The 26,983-nt window shown below is 46.0% G+C and overlaps 1 protein-coding gene across 1 annotated transcript; it reads right to left on the reverse strand.

Moving 5' to 3' along the window:
* On the reverse strand, positions 1-26,605 carry foxo1a (forkhead box O1 a). The gene is made up of 3 exons (XM_035623877.2): positions 25,453-26,605; positions 4,711-4,902; positions 1-4,256 (listed from the first exon to the last, which is right to left on the reverse strand). Exons 1-3 carry the CDS (start codon positions 26,101-26,103, stop codon positions 3,069-3,071), a joined length of 2,031 nt encoding a protein of 676 aa, XP_035479770.2. The 5' UTR covers positions 26,104-26,605; the 3' UTR covers positions 1-3,068.
* Between the last annotated feature and the right edge of the window lie 378 nt (positions 26,606-26,983).

A 26,983-nucleotide genomic window follows, 5' to 3' on the forward strand; every position in this document is an offset into this window, starting at 1 on the left:
TTTAACACAGAGATACATTTATTCAGGTCTTAATACATTAATATTGAACAAGTTACATATTCTTATTGATTGCAAATCACACAGCGTATTTCCAATTTATTCCTGTATAAGTTAGATGTAACAGATTTTCATTTTAAAATATGTTTCGGGTGTTTTCTTCCTCTTGACACGAGGAGCACTTTGTTATAAAATGTGAGTAAAAGTGCAACATCTTTCTATTCATAAAATTACAAAACTTGGTCCAGGATCTGCATTTCAAGCAGGAGTTCTCTGACAGTCTAAATATTGTGTTTTTCATTTTAAAAATACAATATATCTTAACAATTTTTTTTTCAGTAATTTGCTTTTTGATGCTATTTTCTAAAAACTGTAGCTAAATACAAGAAATACAACATCGTCAGTTTACAAAAGCGTAGCCTATCAATCACTGCATCATCTATTTTTCTAAATAAACTTCATTTTTTCCCCCCATATAACTATCTGGAACATAGAGTTTTGACAACAACAACACCATTATATCTCACAGCGCTATGTTACAATAAAATATCTCTGTCATAAGTTCAAAAAGAAAAAAGAAAATATAACAATAGCAACATAAAATTAAGGAATACAATGCATAGATTCAAAATGTTTAAAATGTAGAGATATAATTTACTTAGTACAGCTCTTTTACTTTTAGAATGAACCCTGTGACACTGACTACATGGATTCAGTATAGTTTATCCTGACTTGAGTGACCGGCACAAATATATATATATATATATATATATAATTCTGAACATATCACATGATAAAAAGGCTAAATATATCACTTTAACTTCAAAAAGGCAAATTTGGCTATAGTACATTATGGCATGTTTGGGTAAGAAAAGGCAACATCTGGCACCAAAGCCAAATAGCAGCTTCTTTCGCGGCTTCTCTGCAGAGCCTTTTTGAAATGTTAAGAATTTCTCTTTACTACTCGTAAAAAAACCTGCCTGCTCCCAGGCGTTCTTAAAATCGATGTCTGCGGTGACAGATCGTGTGCTTTTTCTGGTCTGGAGCATGCAAGTTTTCATTTCGACCACCAGAGCTTTCCCCCTGCGGTTGGAGGAGAACTCAGTGGTAGCACGACTTCAGTTAAAAAAAACTAAAAACTTGCACACTCGAGAGTCCTTGACGACACACGCTGATATATGTGGTTAAGTCAATCAATTAACATTAATGTCAAATAGGCAGTTTTCCGTTTCACTTGGTCGCCTCCAAGCCACTTGGTCTTACAGCCACCGGGCCAGTCGACGCCTTCACTGAGGTCGCCGCGACCTTGTGCACTATTGGTGACTCTGCGTAAGAAGTCGCTCGCTGCCTGACGAGCTCATTGTTAGTACAGCAATAAGTTGGAAAAGCAAGTTCAGAAAATGCAAATATACAAGCTGGATAAAATACTTAACACTTAAGTAGCGCTTTTCAAGGGGAAACTTAAAAAAAATAAAAAATAAAAATAAGCTTCTTATTAAAACGATGCTGGGAGCTATCAAGCTATCGACACATGGGTAGAGGTAGAGGCAGAGTAAAAGTGGAGCTGATCCTGTTGACGGCATCGGGCGGCTCTTTTGGACAAGAAGGAATCATACTGTACTAATTCAAATCAGTCACACTAATCTTTTGAGACAAAGAAGAAAAAAAACAAGTTCTGAAAGTGAACAGGGGACAGGCTGGTGACTCACAGTGTCTCTAATGACAGTCTCAAGCAGGTCTCGGACTCGGCGTCGATGCGGACGCAACTGTGGCGCCGAGAATTGTCCTTTTATGAACCCCACCTCGACCTGCTCACGTTCACAAAGCGTTCAGGAAACCCTAACCATCTCACTCGCTTCTTCTTCTGCTTGAGAAGGCGGGGAACCGAGAATAAAGAATTCACTGTACTTCTCTTCGAGACCGCTGCCTTTGAGTATCTTCTGGACCGTAGACATTTACGTTATAAAACCCTTCAAGCCTGCAGTCGATATCTACTTTGTTAGGCACAGTAAATAGGCCCCTGTGGTATTAAGGTTCAGAGTGACGAATGACTCAATGAACAGTTTCAATGTCCGAGTGCAGGTTCTGCACCAGCATGAATCTATCTCAACGTCAAATAATTTAGGCGTCAAATATAAACTAAAATCTAGTAAACGACGACTCCATAATTTTAATATACATCCTTAATTTATGTACAAGAAATCAGAAAGTTTATGACCATTTTTTTACAGCCTGATTGACGCGGATTCTCAAACACAGACGTGTCCACTTGACATGTGCTCGATATGAATCTGATCCAGTTTGCTCCGTGAGCTCACTTCTGCTGCCTTAATTTTTGCTTCAATTCTGTAAACACTATTTACAGTCACATAAAATACACTACGGACCTGATTTTTTCAATCTCTACGACAACGACTCTATGTACATTCAGGCGACAACAAAGTGAGTTATTATGTAACATCATCCGAGGACCCCTTGAGAAGTCTCTCACGTGAAATCATATCAGTCCACAAACCCATGAGCCAGATTAACTTCATAATTCGTCCGTAGTGGTGATCAATTATCACTACAGTGCACATACACATGTGGAGACAAGTAAACAGCAGAGAGTATGAGCTGGTTCACCCCCACAGATTGTGCTGCTGCTGCTGCTGCTGCTGCTGATGATGATGATGATGATGATGATGATGATGATGAGATGTAGTTGGCAGCATTTCTTGTAAAAAATCTTAGACAAAACCACTGTGTAGTATTTCTAGCCTTGGTGAGTAAACCAGAGAGGTGTGTTTCAGTTTGGCTCTTACGTTAAGGCAAAAATGTTTGGCACTTAGTTTGTACAGAATGTTTGATATTTCAAAATGAGTTCTGGTTTCATCGTCTTCAGTTCAGGGACGTCCTCGGCACATCGTGGAAGTGATAAGAGAAAAGTTTTTTTGTTTTTTTTAAAGTAGAGAAACTGCAGGTTATGATTATGGGACGATGAGTTCTGAATGTGTCTTTCACCAAACAGCAACAAGGACATTTCAGATGAACAGATCTTTTTTTCTTTCTTTCTTCTCAGTCTACAGTTTCTACCCTGACACCCAGCTGTGTGTGGTGGACTTTACCCCGTGGGGGAAACCTTGTTGGGTCACCATCGGCTCAAAGTTGAAGTCCAGAGAGTCCCCGTCCATCAGGGTGTCATGGAGCACCGTCTCCATGTCAAACTCAAACTTCTCGATGGACATGTCGTCCAGGTCGCTGGGGAGCTTCTCCGGGTGTGTGGGTGGCGGCAGGCCTGGTCGGCCGTACCCATTGGTGTTGAGGGGGCAGAAGCCGCCGGGCATTCCTACCCCGCTGAGGTGGCTGGAGATGCCGTAAGGCATCTGCATTGGACTTTTGGCTGCGGGCAAACGTGTGCTGCCCCCGCCATGGCTCAGGGACATGAGCAAGCGGCCATTCATAGCTAGTGACGTGGCCGGGCCTTGGCTGTGCACATTGTGTGGATGGGTGTGAGAGAGAGCGTGCAAGTGACCGTTCCCTCCGCCCATGAGTTTGACCGCATGCTGACTGCTGCTGTACGGCGGCAGCATGCAGCCTCCACTGGACTGAGACACCACAGTGTCCACTGACGGCATGAGATCTCCGTGCTGGTCTGTGTCTGACGTCAGCAGCTCCTTCAGAAGCCCCGCGGGGCAGCTGTACTGGCCCATACCGGGTCCGAAGCTGGGTTTGCTCTCCGCCAGCGTTTGCAGCGGCATGGACGACAGAGTGTTCATTCCGGTTTGTCCGTAGCCACACTTGCGATAGTCCTGCTGAGGCTGCGCGGCCATGCTGGGGGAGCTGTAAGCGGGGTACCCGGGGCTCGGCTGCATCATGGGAGACGGGGAGGACTGGGAGGAGCCGGGGGTCGTCGCCCCTCCTCCGACCTGAGAGTTGTTGGGCGAGAGCAAGTTCAGGTTGTCCAGAAGGTTCTCCATGACGTTCTCCGAACTGTGTCCCAGTGAGCCGGTCATCTCTGTTAGGCTGGGCAGCGTGGCCGTCATTTTGGCCCCGGGGGCTCCTGGGTAGCCCATGTGCACGTCTGCCTCCCCGAGATCGTCCTCCGGCATGAAAGGCGAGAGGCGGCCGCTCAGAGTGCTAGCATTGGAGCTGGTCCGAGGCCTGAAGCTGTTCCAGGCTTCGAAGTCGTCGTTGCTGTGGGAATTGGGGCTGCCGGGCCACTTGGAGTAGGAGCCGGGGCTCTCTGCGCCTCCGTCAGGGCCGCCCTGCAGGGACAGCTGTGGGGAGACGGGGAGACGGTGTAACACACGCCTTGGGCCGACACCACTCTATATAAAACACCCAAATAATCATGACAAATACCACACACGCTCGAGGATGTTTACAGAGGATTATGAGAAACAATTGGTTTGCATGTGGATATGACTGCCAATCACAAACGATCATTTTTAGATAATTCATTTTGGCTCTAATGGTCCAAAAAATTGGAATGCAGCTTTTAAGAACAAGAAAAGTCAACATTTCTTAGACTAAGAGTTTCGCATGATATCCAATGCCAATCGTTCTAAAATGTGTTGTGTATAAAAATCAACACCAGGACAGCCATTCACCTTTTTCCTTAATTTTAAAACTTAAAAATTAAGTGTGGAGGCAGTGGTTGGCATGGCTCAAAAACTCAATATCTGTTATTCCTGAGTACAAACGCGTCCGGTCGATCCTTTGTTTGTTTACCTTTTTCTTGGCGGCTCTTCCTCTGCTCTTGGTGAACTTGCTGTTGTTGTCCATGGAGGCTGCCCTGCGCCGCGGGGACTTGCCGCTCTTCCCGCCCTCCGGGTTCAACATCCACCACGAGCTCTTCCCCGTCCCCTCGTTCTGGACACGAACAAAGCGGCTGTGCAGGGACAGGTTGTGTCTGATGGAGTTCTGAAGGGGAGGGAGAAAGGGAGAAAAGCTGGGTGAGGCGCGGACAAACGGAGAGATTTGTGTTTGCCCTTTCCCCCCCAAAAACAACTCAGATCTGCTTTAGCATCCAAGTGTAAATCCCCCCCTGTACAGGGGGATCACTTTTGAAAAAAACAAAAAAAACTGGTCGGCTTGACAGCTGACTTACTGAGGAGAAAGGGGAGATATTGAGGTCACTCGACAATCTAATGCCATTTGCTATTCAAAGAAACACACGTGTGCAAACACGCACACAATAGGTGTCAATAAGTTCACTCCACGAGCAATACTTCCTGCACAGAGTGAGGATTTAAACTGCAGACACTCTTATCTCCAAACATACTGTACAAGTGGGCCTTTTATTTCCTTCACAAAAAAAACAGAGGGGCCCTTTGTAAAGCACCATTGTGCCAACACACACATTCCACCTGACTACGTGTCTTGTCTACACCAGCACAGAATCAAAGGGAGGAAACACACTAATCTTTCCTCCTTACAGACACATTAATTCTGCACTCTCACGTTGCCTAGTGACACCCCCGGTGGAAAAACTAATTTTTTTTGTGCAGGAAGCTAGTGAAGCATTATTAAAACACTGCAAACAAAAGGGCGAGAATATATTGTGCGAACGTCTGCTGAGCAAACCGCAGAGGGTGAGACACCATCCCTGTCCTACTTTTACGGGAACAGCAGAAACTGTTTTTCAGCCTGTTTGCGTTCGTCAAACTCCAACCCATCACAGAAGCCCCCCCCACCCAACCCCCCAGGATAATTTACACTCTGGCTCTGTTATGGCCTGGCTTGTTTAGTGCCCAGGCTTTAACATGAAGTAATGAGCCTTGGCCAGACATTACTGTGCATGCGTGGAGCTTGTTGTTTTGGAAGAAAGGCTGGAACTCCCGGCAAACACACACACACACACACACACACACACACACACACACACACACACACACACACACACACACACACACACACACACACACACACACACACACACACACACACACACACACACACACACACACACACACACACACACACACACACACACACACACACACACACACACGCACACACAGAGCTTAGCGTGCATAGTGGCTCACGTCATCAAGCCTATTCCTGCGGTGAGTCACCGCTTCACATCTGGCTCACAGCCTGCCCTCTGCCTTCACCGCAGACTTCATCTGCTCCTCATCTCTGCCCATCTCGCCTCACGCTCGACTCCGACATCTCATCCCACTTCCAACACGCGACACAACAAGCACGTTCGCCGTCGATCGCCTTTCTCAACCAAGTAATCGACGAGCTTTAATTCATCGAATTAAAATACTCTGAATGTACGATGGCTTGTGCCCGTCAAGCTTTGGAGAGGACCGCATCGACAAAGGGTTGCGTCTCAAACGTGGTTACTGTGGTAACGCAAGTGCAGTGTACAGTTTCAAATAAATGGAGGACTCTCCATTTTTTTGTCCAATTACTTGACGACCACCTTTCCGGAAAAAACCTCAACAATAAACACAATTCTGAGGTCGACCCGACCAGTTTCACCTTTACCTCTTCTTCTCCTTTTTTCCTGTATCTCTTTTTCCTTCTGTCCGCCTCTCACCTGTCACCGGAGGACCTCACGCTCTATGGGGCACATGAGGACTCGTGAAATTAAGTGAATGAAATGAAATCAAATGACCCGACTGCATCAGCCGATGGTCTCGGGCTCGTTTTGCATGATCCGAGGGACGTGACGTCCCCTCTCTGGTTAGCCTCCCCCACGCCCCCCCACCCCTCCCGCTGCACATCGCTGGTTATGACAAAAGGGAGTAAATTCTGGTCATGAGCCTCTCCTTCCCATGACCACTAAGAGTGCTGGTAATTTCAGCTGTGCTTCGAAGAGGAATGACTGCAATGTGAGCGCAGACGCCGGGATGTCCTGTTGCAGCCCCTATATCATCCTGATGACAGGAAGGACAAAAGACGAACTCCACTTCAGAGGCTCTGGTTTCTATTTCGGCATGTGTCACAGCCAGTGCGCTGGCTGCGGTGTCCATCATTTCAAAATACGTTTAAAAGTCTTGAAGAAAAAAACTGCTCTGATGAGTGAGGCTGAGGGTGTGAGGTGGTGTAGCCAATGGAAAAGCTGTATCTCTCACACTGTGTGTGTGTGTGTTGATGTGGCTGTGAGAGCGTGCCAGTGACAACTCATGGTTTTAGTGGAATGGCGACAAAGAGCAGCGCAGAATGGTGTTGATTTTGCTGCTCACTCCAGTGCAGCCAGTAATATTTTGCGTTGAACACACGCACACTTCACTTTTTCCCACCTTTTTTTTTTTTTTTTTCAAATGAAGAGAGTCTGAATGTCTTTTGAATCCTGTGACTGTATGTGACACTGATTTATCTCTGGCCACAGTAAACAGGAATCTTGGCATTCCAGCCAATCACTGTGTGCAAAGTTCAATCGTAATCACAGCCAAACTTGTTCGTATCTCTGAAGGAAACGGTAAAGTCAGGATTCCCAGCCAGCACAAGCCATCACAATCAACATTCCTCAGCAAGGCTACGAAACCCAGGATTTCACACAACTGAACTCTGATTACTGCTGCTGGAGGACAAATCCTATCTTGTGTTGGATAAAAAATATGACACTGCCTCCCCCCGTCTCAAAAGTACCTCGCCGCAAAAAGAAAGCAACAAAACAAAAGTGAATAGTTAACGCACTGAGGAATGAAATCATAACAAATGTTAATGTACAACACACTGACATCGCTGTTTCTCTGAGATAACACGGAGACTCGTCCCCGCTCATTGCCCGAGCCCACCGCCAGGAGCACCACCTCCGTGGCTCTGAGTCAACAGAGCGGAGCAGGCGCTGGCAAAACACGAGGAAGTGACCACATGAAAGCCGACGGTGACAGGAAACAGAGCTGACTTCCTGCCTCACAGGAAACACGGCGGTCGTGAGGCGGCGAAAAAAAAAAAGCCATGGAATGCGAAGCCGCAGCGGCGCGAGCCAAATGGACACACCGCATATTTACCCCCCCCCCTACACACACCCTTTGTCCACCCCTCCCCCTTATCTGCAGGGGGGGTTATGTTTAGCAACAGGCACTAATCCCTGATGTCACACTGTATCTATTCAATGAAAGTAATGTTCACTTTGTCGTGTCACTGCTGAAAATTAATTACACGACTGGACACTTCATGACTCAACAAGTGACTGCAGTGTGTGTGTGCATGTGTGTGTGTGTGTGTGTGTGTGTGTGTTGGGTGTCTTATCAGTGCTGCTGGAGAGAGGCTGGGCTGTCTCCTCTCAACTTACACAACAGTTGAGCTACATCTGTTTCTCTTTTACTCTCTCTGTCTCTCCCCGTCTTTCTCTCTGCGTGTCTCTCTCCCCTCTCCTGAAATGGGGTGTTTCCTAGTGACGTTGGTTGGCCCCAAGGTGGAGTTGCTTCGGTAGCGCATGATGTGATGCAGCCCAATGGCGCGCAACTGATCATCTGATCGGTGGCATCCAGCCGCCTCCCGTGAGACGGGGGGGGGAAGGACGTGGCTCTATGGCGAAGGGGCCGGCCAATGTTTAGTTTTACAGTTTATGTGGCCACAGAGGGGGCTAGGTCCGACCAACAGGGGATTTGGGCCAACCAGAAGAGTACTGTAGCCAACGAGGAGGGTTGTGTGTGATGGAGCGGGCATGGATCAGCAAAGTACACACTGTGCTGGTCTAAACTCCCTCACCGGCAGCACTGCAGAAAGGCCTCAGTGTTCGGTACATCATCCTCTCCTGCCTTTTCTACGTCTCTTTATTTCTCCTCCCCTCCCTCCATCCCTTTCTTGTGTCCTCCCTTTTTTTTAAATGTCCTCTCCCACCTTCTCCCACCCCCTTCCTACGCCTCTCCCCTCTTGTCTCCTCCGTTGTCCTCTCCTCTTCTTTTCTCATTCAGGTTTCCTTCCTCCTCTTCCCCTCTCCTCGCCCCCTTGCCATGTCTTCTGTCACCTCCTTACTACTTCCGCTTCCCCCTTCCCCTCCCGTCTCCTCGTTCCTTCACCTCGTTTGCTTCCCCGTCTTTCCTCTCCGACCCTGCTTTGTCTTGCAGACAGTAGCAAGGTACCTGCAGAAAAACTGGAGGCCGTGTGACAGATGTGCTGGCACGATGACCGGGCTGCTGACGCTCTCAGATTTTCTCAAATGTCAACTGATCTAGCGAAAGAAGGGGAAAAAAAAGAAAAAAGAAAATCCCCTAGAAGACTGCAACACCACCTACATGCTGGGCTGCTTCGGATCAAGTCAAGCAACAAGTGAAACCTCAGCTGCAAACGGCCACAAGAGTCTGCAGCAATGCTCCCTCCTCGCTGGCTGAAAGCGTGCAGCAGGTACACGCTCACACGCAATCAGCTCTTTGAGCAGTTTCACATGCAGTTATCTCGGATCTGGTTGCGATGAAGTTGAAAAACTGTGGTTTACCTGCACCGTTTCCCCTGAGCTCATTAGACAAGCGGTGCTGTCCTGAAACAGGCTCTTTTTTTTTTTTTTTTCACTTTTCATCACCGACATTTCAGCCCGTAACCATTGGTGTGTTGCTCTTGCGCTGCAACTATCTATTTTCTGTGTAATGTCTGCGGCTGCGGAAAAGGGCAACCGGCAGAGGAGGTAGCACACCGTTTCTAACCGCCAGAGTAAGTAGCCTTAGAGCCGTGGGTTGATTATGTCTGGAGCTTTTGTGCTGAGTTGGTGCAGCGCGGTTGAGGCAGAAAATGTGTAAAAACCTCTTATTAGGCAAACACCAGCTCAGCAGCTCGGCCCGCCTGACATCAGCGCGGGCCGAGCACACAGCTCCAGGTGAGATGGCAGGGTGACGGGGCAAGTAGCAGTCGAATTCATTAAACGAAGTGTAACGGCGAGTCTGGTGGACTTCAGTGATCCAGAGGCCGATTACACTCGACTACATCAGATTTTCTGAAAAATTCGCTAAAGTTGGCACACTTTGGTAAACTGCCCATAGAATAACATCAGAATAATAATACGAGTCAGGGAAATAGGCAATGATAATCAATAAAGATTTGCGTCTTCTTGGCTACAAATAACAAGAGTTGACCAAACTTCGAATGTTTTTTTTTTTCTTGGTGCAGAGAGAACCAAAGTGCCGGAAGCTGACATCAAATGCTCGGTCAGGGTTGTACTTTTATATTCTTGTGCTTTTCTCGGACAGTTTCTGATTTAAATCTTAACTAAGTAAGATTGACTTATTTTGTTAAATAAAAGGTTTGTAGAAAAATACAATATGTTTGTTTTTTTTGCTTTCAAAACCTCTCTTTAAAATTATATATGAAAAAGCTGTAAGTTCGTTTATTTTTTCAGAGGTATTGTTTAAAGAGGCAGACTCTGATTTACCAGAGATCATAAGTCAGCGATGAAAAATATCAAATCACTTGAATGAATGAGTGTCTGCACTGCACTGCACTTTCTATATCTGGCCTCAAACATCTGTGTCATGGGATTTTTTGTTATTATTGTGACAGTTTGAGCAAGCATACGGTATCTTTACAGTATTTGTCTATGGGTTGATAGTGTTTTAATATGTTTTATAGGGAATAAATAGAAACTGACAGAAAATCTGTGAAACTGTAGGACGTATTGAACTTGACACACACACACACACACACACACACACACACACACACACACACACACACACACACACACACACACACACACACACACACACACACACACACACACACACACACACACACACACACCTTCACACACCTTCACATTATTATTCATAAAGCATTCTGAATGGCCTGCGATGACTTCATGTGTTTGCAGTTTGATATCTTATCATCAGCACCCGTATTGAACAGAGAAGTGATTATCACTGACCTATTTACTACAATCCATACAGCAATGATCATAAAGGGCAGTGGAAATAAATGGCAGACCACAGGAAATGTAAAACCTAGGACCTTTTTTTTTCTTCATTAAAACAAACTGGAGAAAAGGAAATGATTGTTGTCATTAATGTTGCTTTCAGAGAGCAAAGCAGCACAAGCACCTCGGGCTGTAGCTGGCCGCGAAAGCATAAACACGACACTGTTAGCAGCGATATAAAAAGAAATCTGTTTTGCCACAATTTCTGCTTTTAAAATAAGTCTCCGATTAAAAATGGAAACAGACCCTAGGATCTGGTTCGAGACAGAAATAGGTCGTTTCTGCCCTCTCCCTCCGTCCTGCCCCCTTCCCAAGTCTCCTATTCCTCCCTTGTCCTTTTCACTCACTCCTCCTGGGAAATCATGCACGTACACTACCGGCCACAGCTGATCGCACACTCGTGCTGCAGCAAAAAGGCTCCCTTTCACAACCGCTGACGTCAACTTCCAATAAATTCGATTTCTGAAGGAGAGGAGGGAGAGGGTGGGGGGGAGGGCCCCCGGACACAGAGTGCTCAGTATAGAGCTCCTTAAATTCACTTTAGAGTTCTACGAGCCCAAAGTCGCAGTCTATGAGTTCCAGAAAGTAACTCTTCAAGACGGTCATTATCAGATGCTGAGTTATAGGACCATTGAAAAGCAAAGATGGAAAAGCAGAAAAAAACACAAGTCACGCCGAAGCAAATCTGTCTGCAAATGTATTTACTGACTGCCTCTTGGCAGGAACTCCTGTTCACAATCCTCTGCAAGGAATCTGGGTGCGTGCGTACGCACACAAGCACGCACGCACGCACGCACGCACGCACACACACAGAGTTGAACTTGGAAGCCTGATCGGTTAAGCTGAAGATTGGCCGTCTCTCAGACACTACGCACAAATGATACATTGACGGTCATATGAGTGGTTTTGTGCGTACGTAACGTATGGTGAAGGAGCACTCTAGGATCTTTCATCGCTGTATGATAGTGTGAGACGGGTGGCGTTGAGGAGGGGGCTACTGGCCAACTTCCTGCTGCATTGTATCCACACAGGAAGAACTGGCCAGTCCTGATACCGATCCCACCGATGCCTCTGGTTTCTATGCACGCTGAGCCCCTGGTATAGGTGCAACACATGAGACTAGAGCTGAAGAAAAAAAAATATTTAAAAGAACAGCGGGTTCAAGAGCCACCACTTCCTAATCAAAACTCTGGAGTCTGACTGGGCAAAACAAGAGGAAAAAGGAAAGAGGGGGCCTCTGTCCAGGTAGGCTTTCTCAGCAGGATCACAATAGCAGATAAAGCTCTTACTGTACATCTCAGAAACAGTTCCCCCACTTAAGGTTTGCCCTTGTTATGGATCCAAACAAACAGAACTTGGTGAGAGTGTAATAAATCACCTGCTACTTCCCTTCTTCTGACGTTTGGAAGAACTGCTCCCAGAAGTAAAACTTGCCCAAGTGAGAGAGTGACTGACCATAGATTAAAACTATACAATCAATACGTAATGTTGTCCGTAAAATCCAATCTGGATCACACTCGTCCTTGTTTTACATGACGGCCTGTGAGAAAAGGTTGATACAAGATGACAAGAGCCAATTCTATGGCATGATTTAATTTCCTCAAAAAAAACAATGACTTAATTTGTGTTTACTGAATGTTTCTCTCCTCAAGCGGTACTGGAGAAGTTAAGAAGGGCTGTAGAACAATGAAAACCACACAGAATGCCATTGCTTTTACTTCATAGCAATGGCCAAGTTGTCAATTTTGCCTTTGCCTTTAGTTGCTCAGAGGCAGCATTATTGAAGAAATGTTGTTATTGTGTCACAAATTTGACTCAAAGCCAATTAACTTCAAGTATAAGTTAGCTTTTGTTTTAGACTGATTGACTTCCAACCGACACATCAACTGTTTTAATTATTAAGTATACATGTGTATATATATGTATATATATTATATATACATATATTTGTATAATACTGATATCACCTGACCTGGAAGAGGTAGGCTGAAAATAACTGACTGCATGATTCGTGTTATGTATTTATGTTTCTGACTAAACATATGCTGCTCATGATAACTGTTGCGCAGAGTTTTAAAATAATGGCCCAGCAGGACGTTAACAGCGGTCAGAGCTCGGTGTTTACGCGCTGTGTTTCTCCCTTCGCTCGCCGACTTTTCTGACTCAGACTTGGGCAGCGCGTTGCTCATGTGTACAGACAGGGACCGGGTTGTGCTGGCAAAGCTTACCGTTGCTAAAATATGTGCATGTGTCGCTATGTGCAACACAATGTGCGTCTGTAAATGCACAGAGCTGTGTCTGTGGAGCGGGGATATTTTTCGCCTCTGATCAGCGGAGCGGCTGGGCTGCTGCCTGCCCGGCCTGAATAAAGATGCAGTGTCTGGACCGCTGCTGCGTCCATAGGCCTGGCCCGCCATGGAAGGGAGGGGTGTGGGTGGGTTGGGGTGGGGGGTTATAATTATACACTTGTTACCCCAGTTCAACCTGGCAAACACAAGGATATCCCCGAGGCGTTTTTATGGCTTAACGTGGACAGTAAATGTCCACTCGGCTACAGAGTTGAGAGGATTTCTCATCGGAGCACTTCTTTTCTGTATTGTTTCATTACAGTATACTTTGAAACTGTCTTCAAGAAAGAGGCTGTCAAGAACATACCGAGTAGGGATGCCACAAGAACCGACAATTTGGTGCAGGCTATTCCAAAAACAGTCTTGTCGGTACTGAAGGTGCCATCGGTGTCACAGGGCCTGGAAATGACGAGGGCAGCGTAATGACCCTGCACGCGTTCTCGTCTGACGTCGACAGTAAACAATAATTACTGCATGCACAATGGAGGCAGCAAGAGCAGCAACAGGTCTGGTGCAATCTATACATCTATACATATTTTGAGATATTTTGCATTTGACACAGATCATCAGGGACAAGCCCAAGACAACCAAAAGCCCGAGTGTAAATGCCAAGGTGCCATGGAGTTCGTCAGTGGAAAGGAGGGGACACACCTCAAACGGATTGAAGCGGCACAAACACCGTCATCTGGATCTGTGCAGGGTGAGTGACTTTTAACTGTTGACTTTTTTTATCCACAACATGAAGTAACACTGTTCACACGCTGACATGTCGTCGCTGTTATTGTTGTCGTGGATTGTGACAGCTGGCATCTGTCGGAGCAGTGCTCCGCGCAGGCTACCATTATCTTGTTTGGACTAATGTAGCGACGGCTCATAATGAGCGCTGGGCGCTCCACGACGTCAGCAGGCGGCGGTCTGTCGACGTCATGTTGACTTTTTCAAATAAATATTATTCGACGGTCTGTCACCTTGTTTAGTCAATGCAAAACTACCGCTCGCACGCGGACGATATGGAGGTGTGTGCATGTGTTTCTGTGTGTGGTGTTCTATTCTTTGAGTGAACTGAGAGGATTTCAATGGGTTTTGGTACCAACTACCAAACCTGTGGTATTGTGACATCTGATTGTATTGTATCGGAGTGTGGCAGTTGGCGTGACTGAAAAGACAAGGAGCAAAGTTAGTGCTTGTGAAAACTCAAACGTCAGTCTTTCTCAAAGTTGCTTTCTGTCCTTTGTGAAGGTTGTTTGCTTGTATCGTGGGAGACTGAGCGAGGAGCTGGCTACGAGAGTGAAGAATTGTTGTTCTTCAATCACAAAAGAAAATGACTTTGGCTTCAATCCTTTCTGGCTTTATCCTTTCTTGGACATTCACAATGTCCATGAAGCAGTTATTAAATCGAGCTGTAATGTTCTTACCTGTTTTCTAGTTTGCATTGCATAATTTGCATTGCTCAGTCTCTGCCACCAAAAAACTAAAAGCAGGCTTCGGAGGAAAAACACTAAAGACACCTTATGCGACGTAGTGTAGCCATTGTATTCGTCTTATCACAGAGTTGTTTTTTTCTTTTTTCTTCCATGGGCTCATTATGAAAAGGAATCAACAGTGACACATCACTAAATAAACATATATGTTCCAGGGACATCAAGAGAACAATAACTTTAACAGACACTGAAGACTACATCGTGACTCTGCACCTATTTCTATGGTTATGTGAACAAGTTATCTTCATGTTTTGTTTTGTTTTGTTTTAGTCAAGTAAATTGATCTTTTTATATTCAAAACTAATGTTTTATAACATAAATAATATTGGTCTGTTTAACACTTCTCCTCAATTATTATTTTTTTTTTAAATCACCAATGTTTTCGTTATTCGGCCTTGTTGCTATCGTGTTCTACTATGCCAAACTGGCCAATGCCCCACCGCGGGGGTCATGTCCCAACCCCTCCACAAAGTTTCATGGAAATCAGTGCAAGTATTTTTTTTAATAATCCTGCAGACAGACAGACAGACAGACAGACAGAGACAGACAGACAGAGACAGACAGATAGACAGAGACAGACAGATGGTAGGTAAAGAAGCCTCCACTCTGCTACTACTGTACGTGTTCATTATGCTGCCCGACTAAAAAAAGGTCAAGTGATCACCGCCGTCTGTGTTTTCATTACCACTGGAACTAATAGGTCGGTATGTATCAGTACAGACATGCTGCTCAACACGCAAATTCTACTCTGGTATATAGAAAACAAACTTATCAGTCACAGTGACGGCTCACATATTTGTGAGGAACAGTAGACAGCAAGTGTGACATTAAACCAGGGCACCGAGACCTGGACTTGGCATCCCAATCAGAGGGGCCATTATCAAGCTGGCAGCCTGACAGGCCGGGACAGGAGGTGCACATGAGTAAACCAAAGCCTCACTCCAACATTAACTTTGGCTCTATTTATCTAGTACAATGTTATTAATCCCATTATTAGGGAACCTCAGGGTGATTACCGCAGTATCTCAACATGAGTGATTGTGAGACATCTAACTGATCGTATAGAGGAGTGACGCTGGTAAAAACTGATTTGTTTCCCAACTGAGCGGAGCTCAGAGGAAGAATGAAAAAAAAAGAAGAGAAAAGCTGGAGGAGGAAGAAGCCACTGAATCTGGCGTCACGCTCTGTGTTGTCTTCCTCTCCTAATGACGTCACTACTCAGTTGCTGCAAAGCTTGAACTGCTCTCAGAGCACCAACTTCCTGTCAGGCTGAAACTCTCTCGCCTCTCCGACAGAGGAGCACAAGGAGGAAGACAGAGTACAGAAAAGAGATCATTCATTCACCTACTGCATGTGCTGACATAGAGCATACTGTAATGGCAAAGGGCAACCTTTTTAATATGGAAATAATAAAAAAATATATTATGGAAATAATGATGAATATTCTGATTGTGTCTAGAATTCTATAGTATTTAGGCTCAGATATTAGTGTGAGTCATGTGCAAAAAATGGCACCATGGCAGAAGAAGTACAGGAGCTGCCAACTATTTTTATTTTACTCATACAAGTGATTTCCAAATGATTCTGGGTTTGAAATGATCATTACATGTCAAGATTTAACAGAATAAAATTCCAAGTGACAATGTCTTTCAAAACATTGAAAAATGTAAGGACTCTGGATCCTTAATCTCCCAACAACAATTCCGGACCCTAACCCTATCAGCTTCCTTCGGGACATGAATGATTCATTCAGAAAAAAATGAGTCCACATGTGGCTACATGTGTAAATTTGCCTGACGGGCCCCGCTGCATTTCCTAGAATCCAGCACAGGAACCTGAATGGGGAGAGATGCCGCACTTTTTGATGTCTATGTTCAATCTGGCAGTAGCTCAAATACACATAAATACTCTCTGGAAAACACTTTTTGAAAATCAGTTTGAGTCCCCGTGGTATGAGCCAGTGGAATCTGATCTCAAATGAAACCTAACTGCTGGAGACCCCTCCCCTCCCCTCCGCTGGGTGTTTCTTTTATGAACACTATGTCAGCCAAGGGCCTCACTACACAGCACAGACAATGGTGCCGCGATGTTGCAAGTCCAATGCCAACCCAAACTCAACACTCCCGAGGGCGCTTTGGTTACGCTCGTATGCACTTTTACCTCAAAAACAAACTATAAGTTCCCGTGGCAACGGACACAAGGGAACCTGCCGTCTGACGCACACTCATAATGGCACTTTTGATTAAAGTGCGCATTTAAAATTTCCTTCCAAGCCAGCCAGCTACAGAGCACCAGTGAGCATCCATGTATGTCACAGGGGGCCCGGATTGCATGTGCGATTGTCTGACAATGCCAGGCCAGTCTGACAGGCACCGTGCATAATCGCTTCAGGGCAGGAATTGCACAACAATGTGGGTCTGGGTAATGCCTGTGGTTTGGGGCCCTCGGTGGCGAGCGGTCCCGTAAAAAAAGGGGTTTTGGTCTACTCACTCCCTGCGTGTCTACAGCCACTACGCACACACGCACACACACATTAGCCATGTGAAATTGATGGGACACCACATTTGTCATGTGTGAAGCGGCTTTCACTTCTCACTCGAATGGTGAAATGACTTAAAATCCATAAAACACTTCCTCTTCTCACACCCAAAAACAATGCTGAGGTCTTCCTGTTAACCCCAAAGGAGTTTTTCTCTTTTTTTTCTTCCTTCAATTGTCTGACTGATGAGAAGTTGTGATGACAGACCGAGTGTTAGTCGGTGAAACAAAATGCCATGCCTGGGCAAACCCACTGTTGGGACAGGCGAATCACGTGCTCCCGTCACGCTACAACCAAACCCACTCTCAGAAAAACAAAACATTGTGACTCATCCTAAATGACTGTTTACCTGACCCAACTTTTTCACTCTAGCGTAAAAAGCGCCCTGTGTGGGCACGAATTCTCTCTGCTCGTATCTTTTTGTATCGCTCAGTGTGCAGTTACTGGACACTACACCCACTGAATAACCTGTCCGCTGGGATACGGCCAGAAAAGGGACTGACAAAACAAAACAAAACTCTGGCATGAGTGCAGCGGGGTTGTGTGATGCCAGGGTCTGGGGTGGTGGGAAACACCTATGTTTGAACTCACTAAATGAAAGGGCACTTCACAGGGATTATCCTGGGTCCTTTCCAGTGAGATAAAGGCTCTGTAAGTGTAAAGTCATCAGCTGTAATAAAAAAAATGAAGCCATGTCAATAACTCACAGAGATTATGGATCTCACTTCAGCGAGATTGTATTCCTCAGCTCAGGGAACCTGCAGTATAAATAGATCATACCTTAATCAAGTACGTTTAACTTCGTATTTATCTGTTGTAGAAGAATTGTTGCAGACGCATTTTGGATTTGCTTCCAAGCTGGAAAGTTAACTGAACTCTGAATCTTACAAACATTTTAAGAAGCAAAAAGCAATGTAAAAAACTATATTTAAAAAATAAATAACAAAGGCTAATGCAAATAAAGAAAATATGTGATCTAACTGGAGGAACTTCCGTATTATGAAATATTCTCAAAATGTTTGAAAGGCACACAAATCCAAATCACAATCTCAAATCTGTACAATGAAAGTTATGACAACTGGAATTCATTACGTAACATTTGAACAAATGATGAATTCTATTAAGAAAGAATTTCAATGATTTTTTCCCCCTCCTCAGTTGTGATTCCAATTGTTGCAGCCAGACACTTCTTTGGTGTAGGAAAAACTTAACTACAACAAAATGTTCAGCAGACCATTTGGAACCAACGCGAAGCAGCAGATACACTGTGGTCGTTTGTTCTATACGGAGCAACAGCCATGTGAATTATTGCCAATTTGAAGTAGAACTCATTTACATACTAAAGAGGTTCTGCATGTCATTTAAGTGAGAAAATAATAAAAACTGCATCTGCAATGCAGACGGGCAAAGCAGAGCAGTGAACAGAAAAGGAACTTTTATCATGTTTTTTTTTATAAACTGTGAAGCCTTGTCAACAACCAGACAGACAGACAGACAGACAGACAGACAGACAGACAGACAACCAGACAGATAGACAGACAACCAGACAGACAACCAGACAGACAGACAAACAGACAACCAGACAGACAGACAGACAACCAGACAGACAGACAGACAGACAGACAACCAGACAGACAGACAGGATCCCCTGGGGCAAACATGATCCCCCATGAGGTATGTGTCTCATGGCTCCTGTCTTTGCCCGTTGGATGCCACCCATGGCATACTGGACATGCTGTGAAAGGTTTACTGTGAAATTATGACCCAGGCTGCACCAGCACATGGAATCAATTTGTCAATAATACTCGTTTTGAGGTGACAATACTCCCTAGCTGCAGAACGGCTGGATTTCATGAATAAACACACACATGCACTGTACCACATGCAGGCATAAACATTCAAACACCATGTGATATCCCTGGCTGTGCCACACTGACCTGCTTTCCTGTCTCCCTCCTCTCTCTCTCTTTTTTTTTTTAACTTAACCTCAGCCTGTTGAGGTTTGAGGCGGCGATTAACTTCCTAAAATGTTTCTGGGCAGAGGGAATGGGAGACAGACAACAACAGAGAGTCAATGGGACTGAGAGGAAGACAAATGTGGAGAGCGCAGCATGAGGGAAAACATGAAGTTGTGAAATAATCTGTGGGGCCACGCTGCTGCTCAGCCCCAAAGAGTGAGCATGGTTACGTCACGTTGAAAAAGACAATAATCTTCACTCATTCACTCTGATTAAACAAGAATAAATAAAGAACATGTAAATTGATATTGGAAATAATCATTAATGCAGGCCTAGTATCATCAAGGCATCTTGCAAAGACTAAAAGGTGGTCTACATCGATTCTCTCAGTGGCTTTTCAACACCCCTGATGTGCCAGTCAGGGTGAGTCAGCACATCAAAGCACCAAGTGATTCCAAAAAGCGAAGTGGGAAAAGGCGGTTGTAAGGAAATACCAGATTAAAATCAGCAGGGGAGAAAAAGGAAAAGCACAATATCACGCCATGATAGAAAAAAAGAAAAAAGAACGATATAAAAGCTTGCGCTGGAATGCTCCCTGCGTCGGCCTGTCTGTCTGCCAACGTGTCTGTGCATCTGCCAGCAGCAGGGCTTTAATTATGAGGCCCAGGTTAAGTGCGTGCACACACACACACACACACACACACACACACACATACACACACACACACACACACACACACACACACATACATGCACATGGACGCACACACTGGGAGGCTAGCGTCCCACATATCTCTAACACAGTGCCTCACAGTTCCGCTGACTAACCAGTGGCACCAGACTTTGGCCTGCGGCTCCCTGATTCCAGTAAATGTCTTGTTATGCAACGCCTAACAAGTGTCACCCAGTCTGAACTTAGAGCATTCCGAGACTCCGCTGCCCTCTCTCTCCCTCTCTCCCTCTCTCCATTTTTCCCTTTATCTCTTAATTTTTTCTCTGAAGACAGTGAGCAAACTGCTCACTGTCTTCGGGGGGGGGGGCGTCCGGTAACCCCTTGTAACTAAGTGTGGGCTGCTTTGTGCTCAAGCAGAAAACCAGGAATGGAGAGAGGCAGGCGCCGCGAGCAGGAAATGGGGAGGAGGGTGAGGAGAGCTCCTCCATCTCACTGCCTGAGAAACACAGCTGCCCCTCATGTCTTGGGGCGATGCCAAGGTTGGACTCCTCAACTGGCTGAGGGAGTTGAGATGTGCGTGTGCGCGCGCGTGTGTGTGTGTGCGTGAGCCCTCTCGTAATAATACACATCCAAGACCCATAGAAACAAGCAGTTTGTGACTGGTGATTAAGTGCGACCAATTTGTGCTCACTCAGGATTAACGTCTTAATTCGTACAGCTTCTGTATTTCCGTAAGCCGTATTCATGGGGTTCGCGGGAGCAGTTAGTTTAGATAACACGTGGCAAATTACACACACCTCTGCTCCTTCCCTACCATGCACATGACAATGGGGCAACCTGACTCTACGTAATTACAACTCAATTAAACTCTGGGCCGTTATAATTACCTTTAATGTGGTGTTTGAGCAGAGTCGCCCAACATATGATGCAGGACGATAGAAATCTTGTCAACTGGCAGAGGTTTTTCAACACCATTCGTACCAAAAAATTATTAATAACTAATTAAATTAACACAATTTTTGTATTCAATTGATAAAGATTGTCAGCTACTGGAATAATAGACACTACTGTAAAAAAAACATTAAGATATTGTTATTAACATGATTATGGTGATATGACACATCTGATTTTTTAAATCTATATTTGACATAGTTTATCCAGCAAGGACAATGATGATTATCTTTTTCACTATAAAACATCTGGCCTATTTAAAATAAATAAATAATCTAAGGCATGCGTATCGAGGTAGATTAAAAATAGAAAAAAATACAAATGGCAGATACTGTATTGGCCTCAAAAATCTGTCATAGGTCATAGAGGTTTCAGATTCTTGGAATTTTTGACAGTAACATCCTCGTGAAGTAGCGTCACTTGGCGGTCACGGCAAGTTTAGGAGATGCTAATATGAATATCAATCCATGATCCATGACTTGAGGCCCTGTCCTGTTTTCCAACACACACACACACACACACACACACACACACACACACACACACACACACACACACACACACACACACACACACACACACACACACACACACACACACACACACACACACACACACACACACACACACACACACACACACACACACACACACACACACACACACACCCCGATTCCACACTTGGATCCTGACCTGGCCTGTCTGAGCGTCTCCTCTCTGTGATACTGTAAGACACCCACTGGGATTTGGAGTCAGTGGGTGCATTGACACGGTAATGACCCTCGTGTCACTTGCTGTACAATCTGCGCGGACCTACATGTTTGTCTGCTCCGGCGCGGTTTGTTTTGAGATCGGCGTGGGAGTGTTTGCCAGCGTAGGCCGTGGAATTTCAGGGTCAAGGGAGCACCGTGTACAGAGAAAAACCTATGACCGAATTGATCTCGACGCTGACATCAAAGCCGTCCAGCTCCACCTGCTGAAACCAAATATTTACCCCCCGAGTGACGTACGTATAGTAGAGATATACGAGAAAGAACAGATTTTGGCCAGGCACGCCAGGATGTGTGTACCATCTATTGTGCCATGTTAACGCAAGTGTGCAAACCTATTTAACATTTTGCAGAGTAAAACGGCTGAATTAGAAATAAATAACCAGCTCTGCAGAGAGGTTCGGTGATGCATAATTTGTGCCATCTGCTCTTCCTGTTGGATGGCACCACGCGCCAGGGCCGGTGTCCAGCTCCACCTGGCACAACTGTCCTCAAAACTCACACTGTTGCAGACGGCCTGAGAAGTGTGGAGGCTGTCATGACTCACTCCCAACACGACCGACTGTGACGGATCAGCAGCGCTGTGAAACAAGCTCGCTCTTTAACAATTACAGAGCAGACAGCCTTAATCACAGATTAATGAAAACTTAATTTGCTTTAGCTAGTTCACTTGAGGAGAGCCGCATCTGCTCTGGGAAATCAGTCACATTGGGGAAATTATCGTTTGTTCCATCGTCGAGGTCGAAGTCTCGTAGTGAAAAAAGATGCCACCAAAAATATTCCGCTTGTGTATGACTGAACAGTCAACCAGTGACATCTGCCCAATATTTACACAAACCATAGAAGATAGTATCATTCTGAGAATTGTCTTACCTTAACTTTCACTGGATATTAATAGAAGGTTATTCTGTGCTTTTGTTGAATTGCATACAGGCCTTTTACAAAGCCAACTCATTTACATATTTTCATCAAGACCATAAATAGACTGCAAATAAAGATCAACGACGCGTCTCCACTTCCTCTCACTGTGCACAAATGAAGCCAAAACCTCCCGGATACAGGTGACTTCCTTTGGAGACAGAGTCTGATCGCGAAGTGGAGCCGAGACGAGTCATTCTCAGCTGTCAATCATGACGTTTCACTCTGTTTTTATAGAATCTAATAACAGATTAAAAACACTTGAACATACACCAGTCAGTGTGATAAGAACTACTTAAAATGACCGAAACCATCTTAGGAAAAAAATATATTTTTAAAGCTTGACCTACATCCACATCTGCTAACATGGAGGAGGCGGGGTTTACGACATAAACTGCAGCCAGCCACCAGGGGGCGATCCAGCTATTTAAGCTTCACATTTGTGGAGCTGTCACATCGTCCATCTTTATATTGGCTTATGGTCAGGGCAAAAATATAACAAGGCTGTCGAAGATCAACAGCTATACCACGATACCCCCAAAAACTGATTTTTAACTGAAAAAAATATTTTGTCAAATTCTAAACGGTGTTAGACACTGATTCGTTCGTCTCTCTGAAATTACCTTTTTACATCAAAGGGTTGTCAAGAAAGAGACACCACACAACCAAAAGCACATGGCCGGTCAGAAAATGACAAATTTACATTGTAATGTTCAGCACAGAGGCATTCTGTCCTCGGCTCGCCTCGCCTCACAAGTGATCTCGCTCTGAACAATGTGTGATAGCCCCCCTGTGTGGAACAGAGGGGAGCTCTATGAATAACTCCCCTCGCAGCAGTGAATGGCACTTTTCTTTCCCACAGTATTACTGAGCCCACACCCCCAACATGGCAGGATAAGCAGCGAGCCCAGGCGGTGGCTGAGTGCCCCCTCGCCGAGCCGCCAATCACACAAAACACACATCAGACGGACGGAACGACGGTGGGGAAGTGGTGTATTAGTGATGTATCAATGTATCTTCGCCATTGTGACCCTGTCGCTCACTCTCCAAAATGTTAATGATCCATTGTTGTAGTTAATGATGCTGGGGGCACGGTCGTTTGTCTTAACTACACTCCACTATATAATAACTTCCTAACTACACTGTAACCAGTGTCACTGAGAAAGTGATGACCGCAGCGTTGCTTCATGCTTATCGAGGGGCGGGGCGTGACCGCTGACAATCATTTGGCCGAAACGAAAAGTTTATGTCCACCCACAAAAAAAAAAGCTTAATAAATAATTTTGATGTAAAAATGATCAAATAAAGGTTTGTCCCACCTTTTAAAGTATATTCTACCCACAACAGGAACGCACACACTACACACTAAAGCTTGACTTGAACAAAGCCCTATGATGAATACATGAAGAGGTGTTGCTTTTTTTTCAAACTGCCAAACCTGCTTGGACAATTTCACCACCCTAGCAACACTAGTGCCCCGGCAACTGCTTTGTTTACACTCAAGGGGGTTTTCCCCACTGTCATATAATTTGACTGACAGGACCACGTTTGACCACTCAACGCGCGTTATGTGCGTATTTTTGTAAACACAGAGGTCAAATACTTCAATACAGAGCAGGGCGTTACTGACAACAGCATTTGTGTGCTCAGTGCACTCGAAAGTAAAAAAAGTATTTGGCCAAATATGAAAGTTGTGGCTTGTTTGTTTTTGTTTTTGTTTTTTTGTATGTCTGAATCAGTAAGAACTAAAGAGAAGAAATTCTTGCTAGCATTTGTGCCGGACACGAGTGCATCCCTTAGCACACCACTCAGACATGGGAGTCTGCTCCGACGGGGGGAAGACAATTGAAGAAGGAAAAAAAACACACCCCACAACTGCTTTAAATTTCATCCGCATCCCAGACAGCGTATAATAGAGGGAAGCCGCAATAAATCTCTCACTGTGTGACTACAGGCTCGGTATGAATTTCCCACTGGGAGAGTAGACTTGTCATCAATTTATTGTCAGACACCAGTGGAACTGTGCGTCTCCAAAAGGGAGGTTCACGCCCTTCAGTAGTGTTCAGTGGGAGGGCCTGTCACACCACATCAGAACATTTTTAAGTCCCCTCTTGAGTAATGTTTTGGACAGTTTCCAGGACACATGAATGCTCCTGGCATCTCCTCACGACACACACACACACACACACACACACACACACACACACACACACACACACACACAGTGTGGATACTGTGAATGAACCTATCCGCAGCTGGAGAGGTGAGCGCTCTTAATCACACTTACTAGGCCAGGCACTTTTTAAATGGCACACTCGGCAGCGCCGTCAACTCGTGCGACCCACAGAAATTACACACTGCAGGGAGAAAGTCAGATGACTGTCTATGGTCACGGCGGCAATTGGTCAGTTTACTGCATTACCATGAGCTGGGTGGATGACAATGAGAGGATAGTTTTCACAAGGCCTTGGGTGGTTGGGGGGTGGAAATGATGAACAGTCACTTAACTCCTCTTGTCACTGTGTGAGGTAAGGTAGGCTGCAGTGCAAGTAGAAGTCTGTGCAGGAGATAATACGGTGACTGATAAATGATGGAGATGAAAAACAAACAAACAAACAAACAAAAAACACATTACAGTTACAACAAACTGACTATGAAGCACAGCAGATGAGCCGCAGAGGCCCTGGGGGGGGGGGAGGATGGCGAACAGCACAATGAAGTCCCTGTGAACCCACTGTTGAGCAGCACTGCCTCAGACTCCCCCCCAAAAAAACTCCCCACTGGAAAACTTTGTTCAAGAACTGGCACAGGAGACTGCTCTATCAGGCAACAAGCAGCAGCCATTCATGCTGTGAAGTGTGCCCCCCCCCCCACACACACACACACTGCAACTCCTGGAGGAAAGCAGCACACAGCCCAAGTGAGAGAGAGAGAGAGAGAGAGAGAGAGAGGGGGAGAGGAACCGTACCTTCCATCCTGCGGAGCTGTTGCTGTCCCCCTTGTCCTTGAAATAGGGCACACTCTTCACCATCCAGTCGTAGATCTGCGACAGGGTCAGTCGGCTCTCCGGGGAACTCTCGATCGCCTTGGTGATGAGGTCCGCGTACGACATATTCCCCCACGCGTTTCGCCGGGACGAGCTGCTCTTCCTCTGGGCGGCGGCGGCGGCTGCTGCGGCCGCGGCCGCCGAGGACGACGAGCCGCCCGGGGAGGAGAGCAGCGGCACCTGCTGCTGCTGCTGCTGCGGCTGCTGCGGCTGCTGATGCGGGAGTTGCGGGTTCGGGTGCTGATGATGCTGCTGATGCTGCTGCTGCTGCTGCTGCGGCGGCGGCGGCGGCTGGTGGACGCAGTTGTCCCGACACTGGAAGTCGGGGCAGAGCGCGGCGGGCTTCTGCTCCGCGAAGTCCTCGCTCTCCTCCAGCAGACTCAGGCTGCTGATGAAGTCGGCGGTGCCGACGGGCTCCTGCTTGACGGAGGGCACCGGCGACGACGCGTTGGAGTCGCCCGGGTGGACGAACTCCGGCCGCGGCAGGGGCCAAGTGCAGGAGCGGGGCCGCGACAGGGGCTCGAAGTCCGGGTCGATTTCCACCAGGTGTGGCTGCTGGGCCGCTTCCGCCATGGTCGAGAGGTGACGGGAGCCGAGCGTTACAATGTCATGTACAAAAAAAGAAAGAAAAATGTGGCACAAGTTGCCTCCCCCCCCCCTCCTCCTCTCACACACACACACACACACACACACACGCGCGCGCGCGCACTTATTCTCGCAAGTTGCAACTTCGCCGGTGAAACGCCGAGAGCGCGGATCAGCTCGAAGCGCGGACTCGACACTGACAGTTACATCCCGAGCCGGCGACAGAGAGAAAAGAAAAGCAGTCAACGATGATGAGAAAGTGTCGTAAGCTGTGGACGCGGTCGCAGTGTTGTGGACCCGCCGGTGTGGTGGTGGTGGTGTTGTTGTCGTTGCTGTCGTCCGGTCGTGTGGATGTTGCGCTGCGCCGCGGCCCGTCCAGCCCGTCGCCTCCGCTGCGTGTTGTAGCGCATGTGAGCGCTTCACTGGAAGTATCGCTGCTCCGCCGGCGCCGCCCACCGTTTGATTGGCAGCAGGCGAGGGCCAATGGACGGCCTCCAAAACACCGCGATGAAGACAGAAAGAAAGAAAGAAAGAAAGAAAGAAAGAGAGAAGGAAGGAAACAGAAAAAAATATATATCATTGTTTTCATTCTTTCGCCCAGAAAACATCGAAGAATTTAATTTCCTCTCAAGGCCTATCTACGAAGTTATATCATATTTACACTTATTTGAAGAAGTCGTTGTGTGTGATTGGATGTTTATCAGCTCACATTGCATGTTTGCCCCACGTCACATTGCTTCATTTGATTGAAATAATATGAAAATAAATCTTGAATCGTTATTTTGACAATTTATCTGACAGCTGATATATAGGGGATATTGTATGACAACACCTTCTTTTTTTTCCACGAGCAACCTGTTTGTTCTTT

The sequence above is a fragment of the Scophthalmus maximus genome, chromosome 11 (assembly GCF_022379125.1).
Source record: "Scophthalmus maximus strain ysfricsl-2021 chromosome 11, ASM2237912v1, whole genome shotgun sequence".
Taxonomy (NCBI): Eukaryota; Metazoa; Chordata; class Actinopteri; order Pleuronectiformes; family Scophthalmidae; genus Scophthalmus; species Scophthalmus maximus.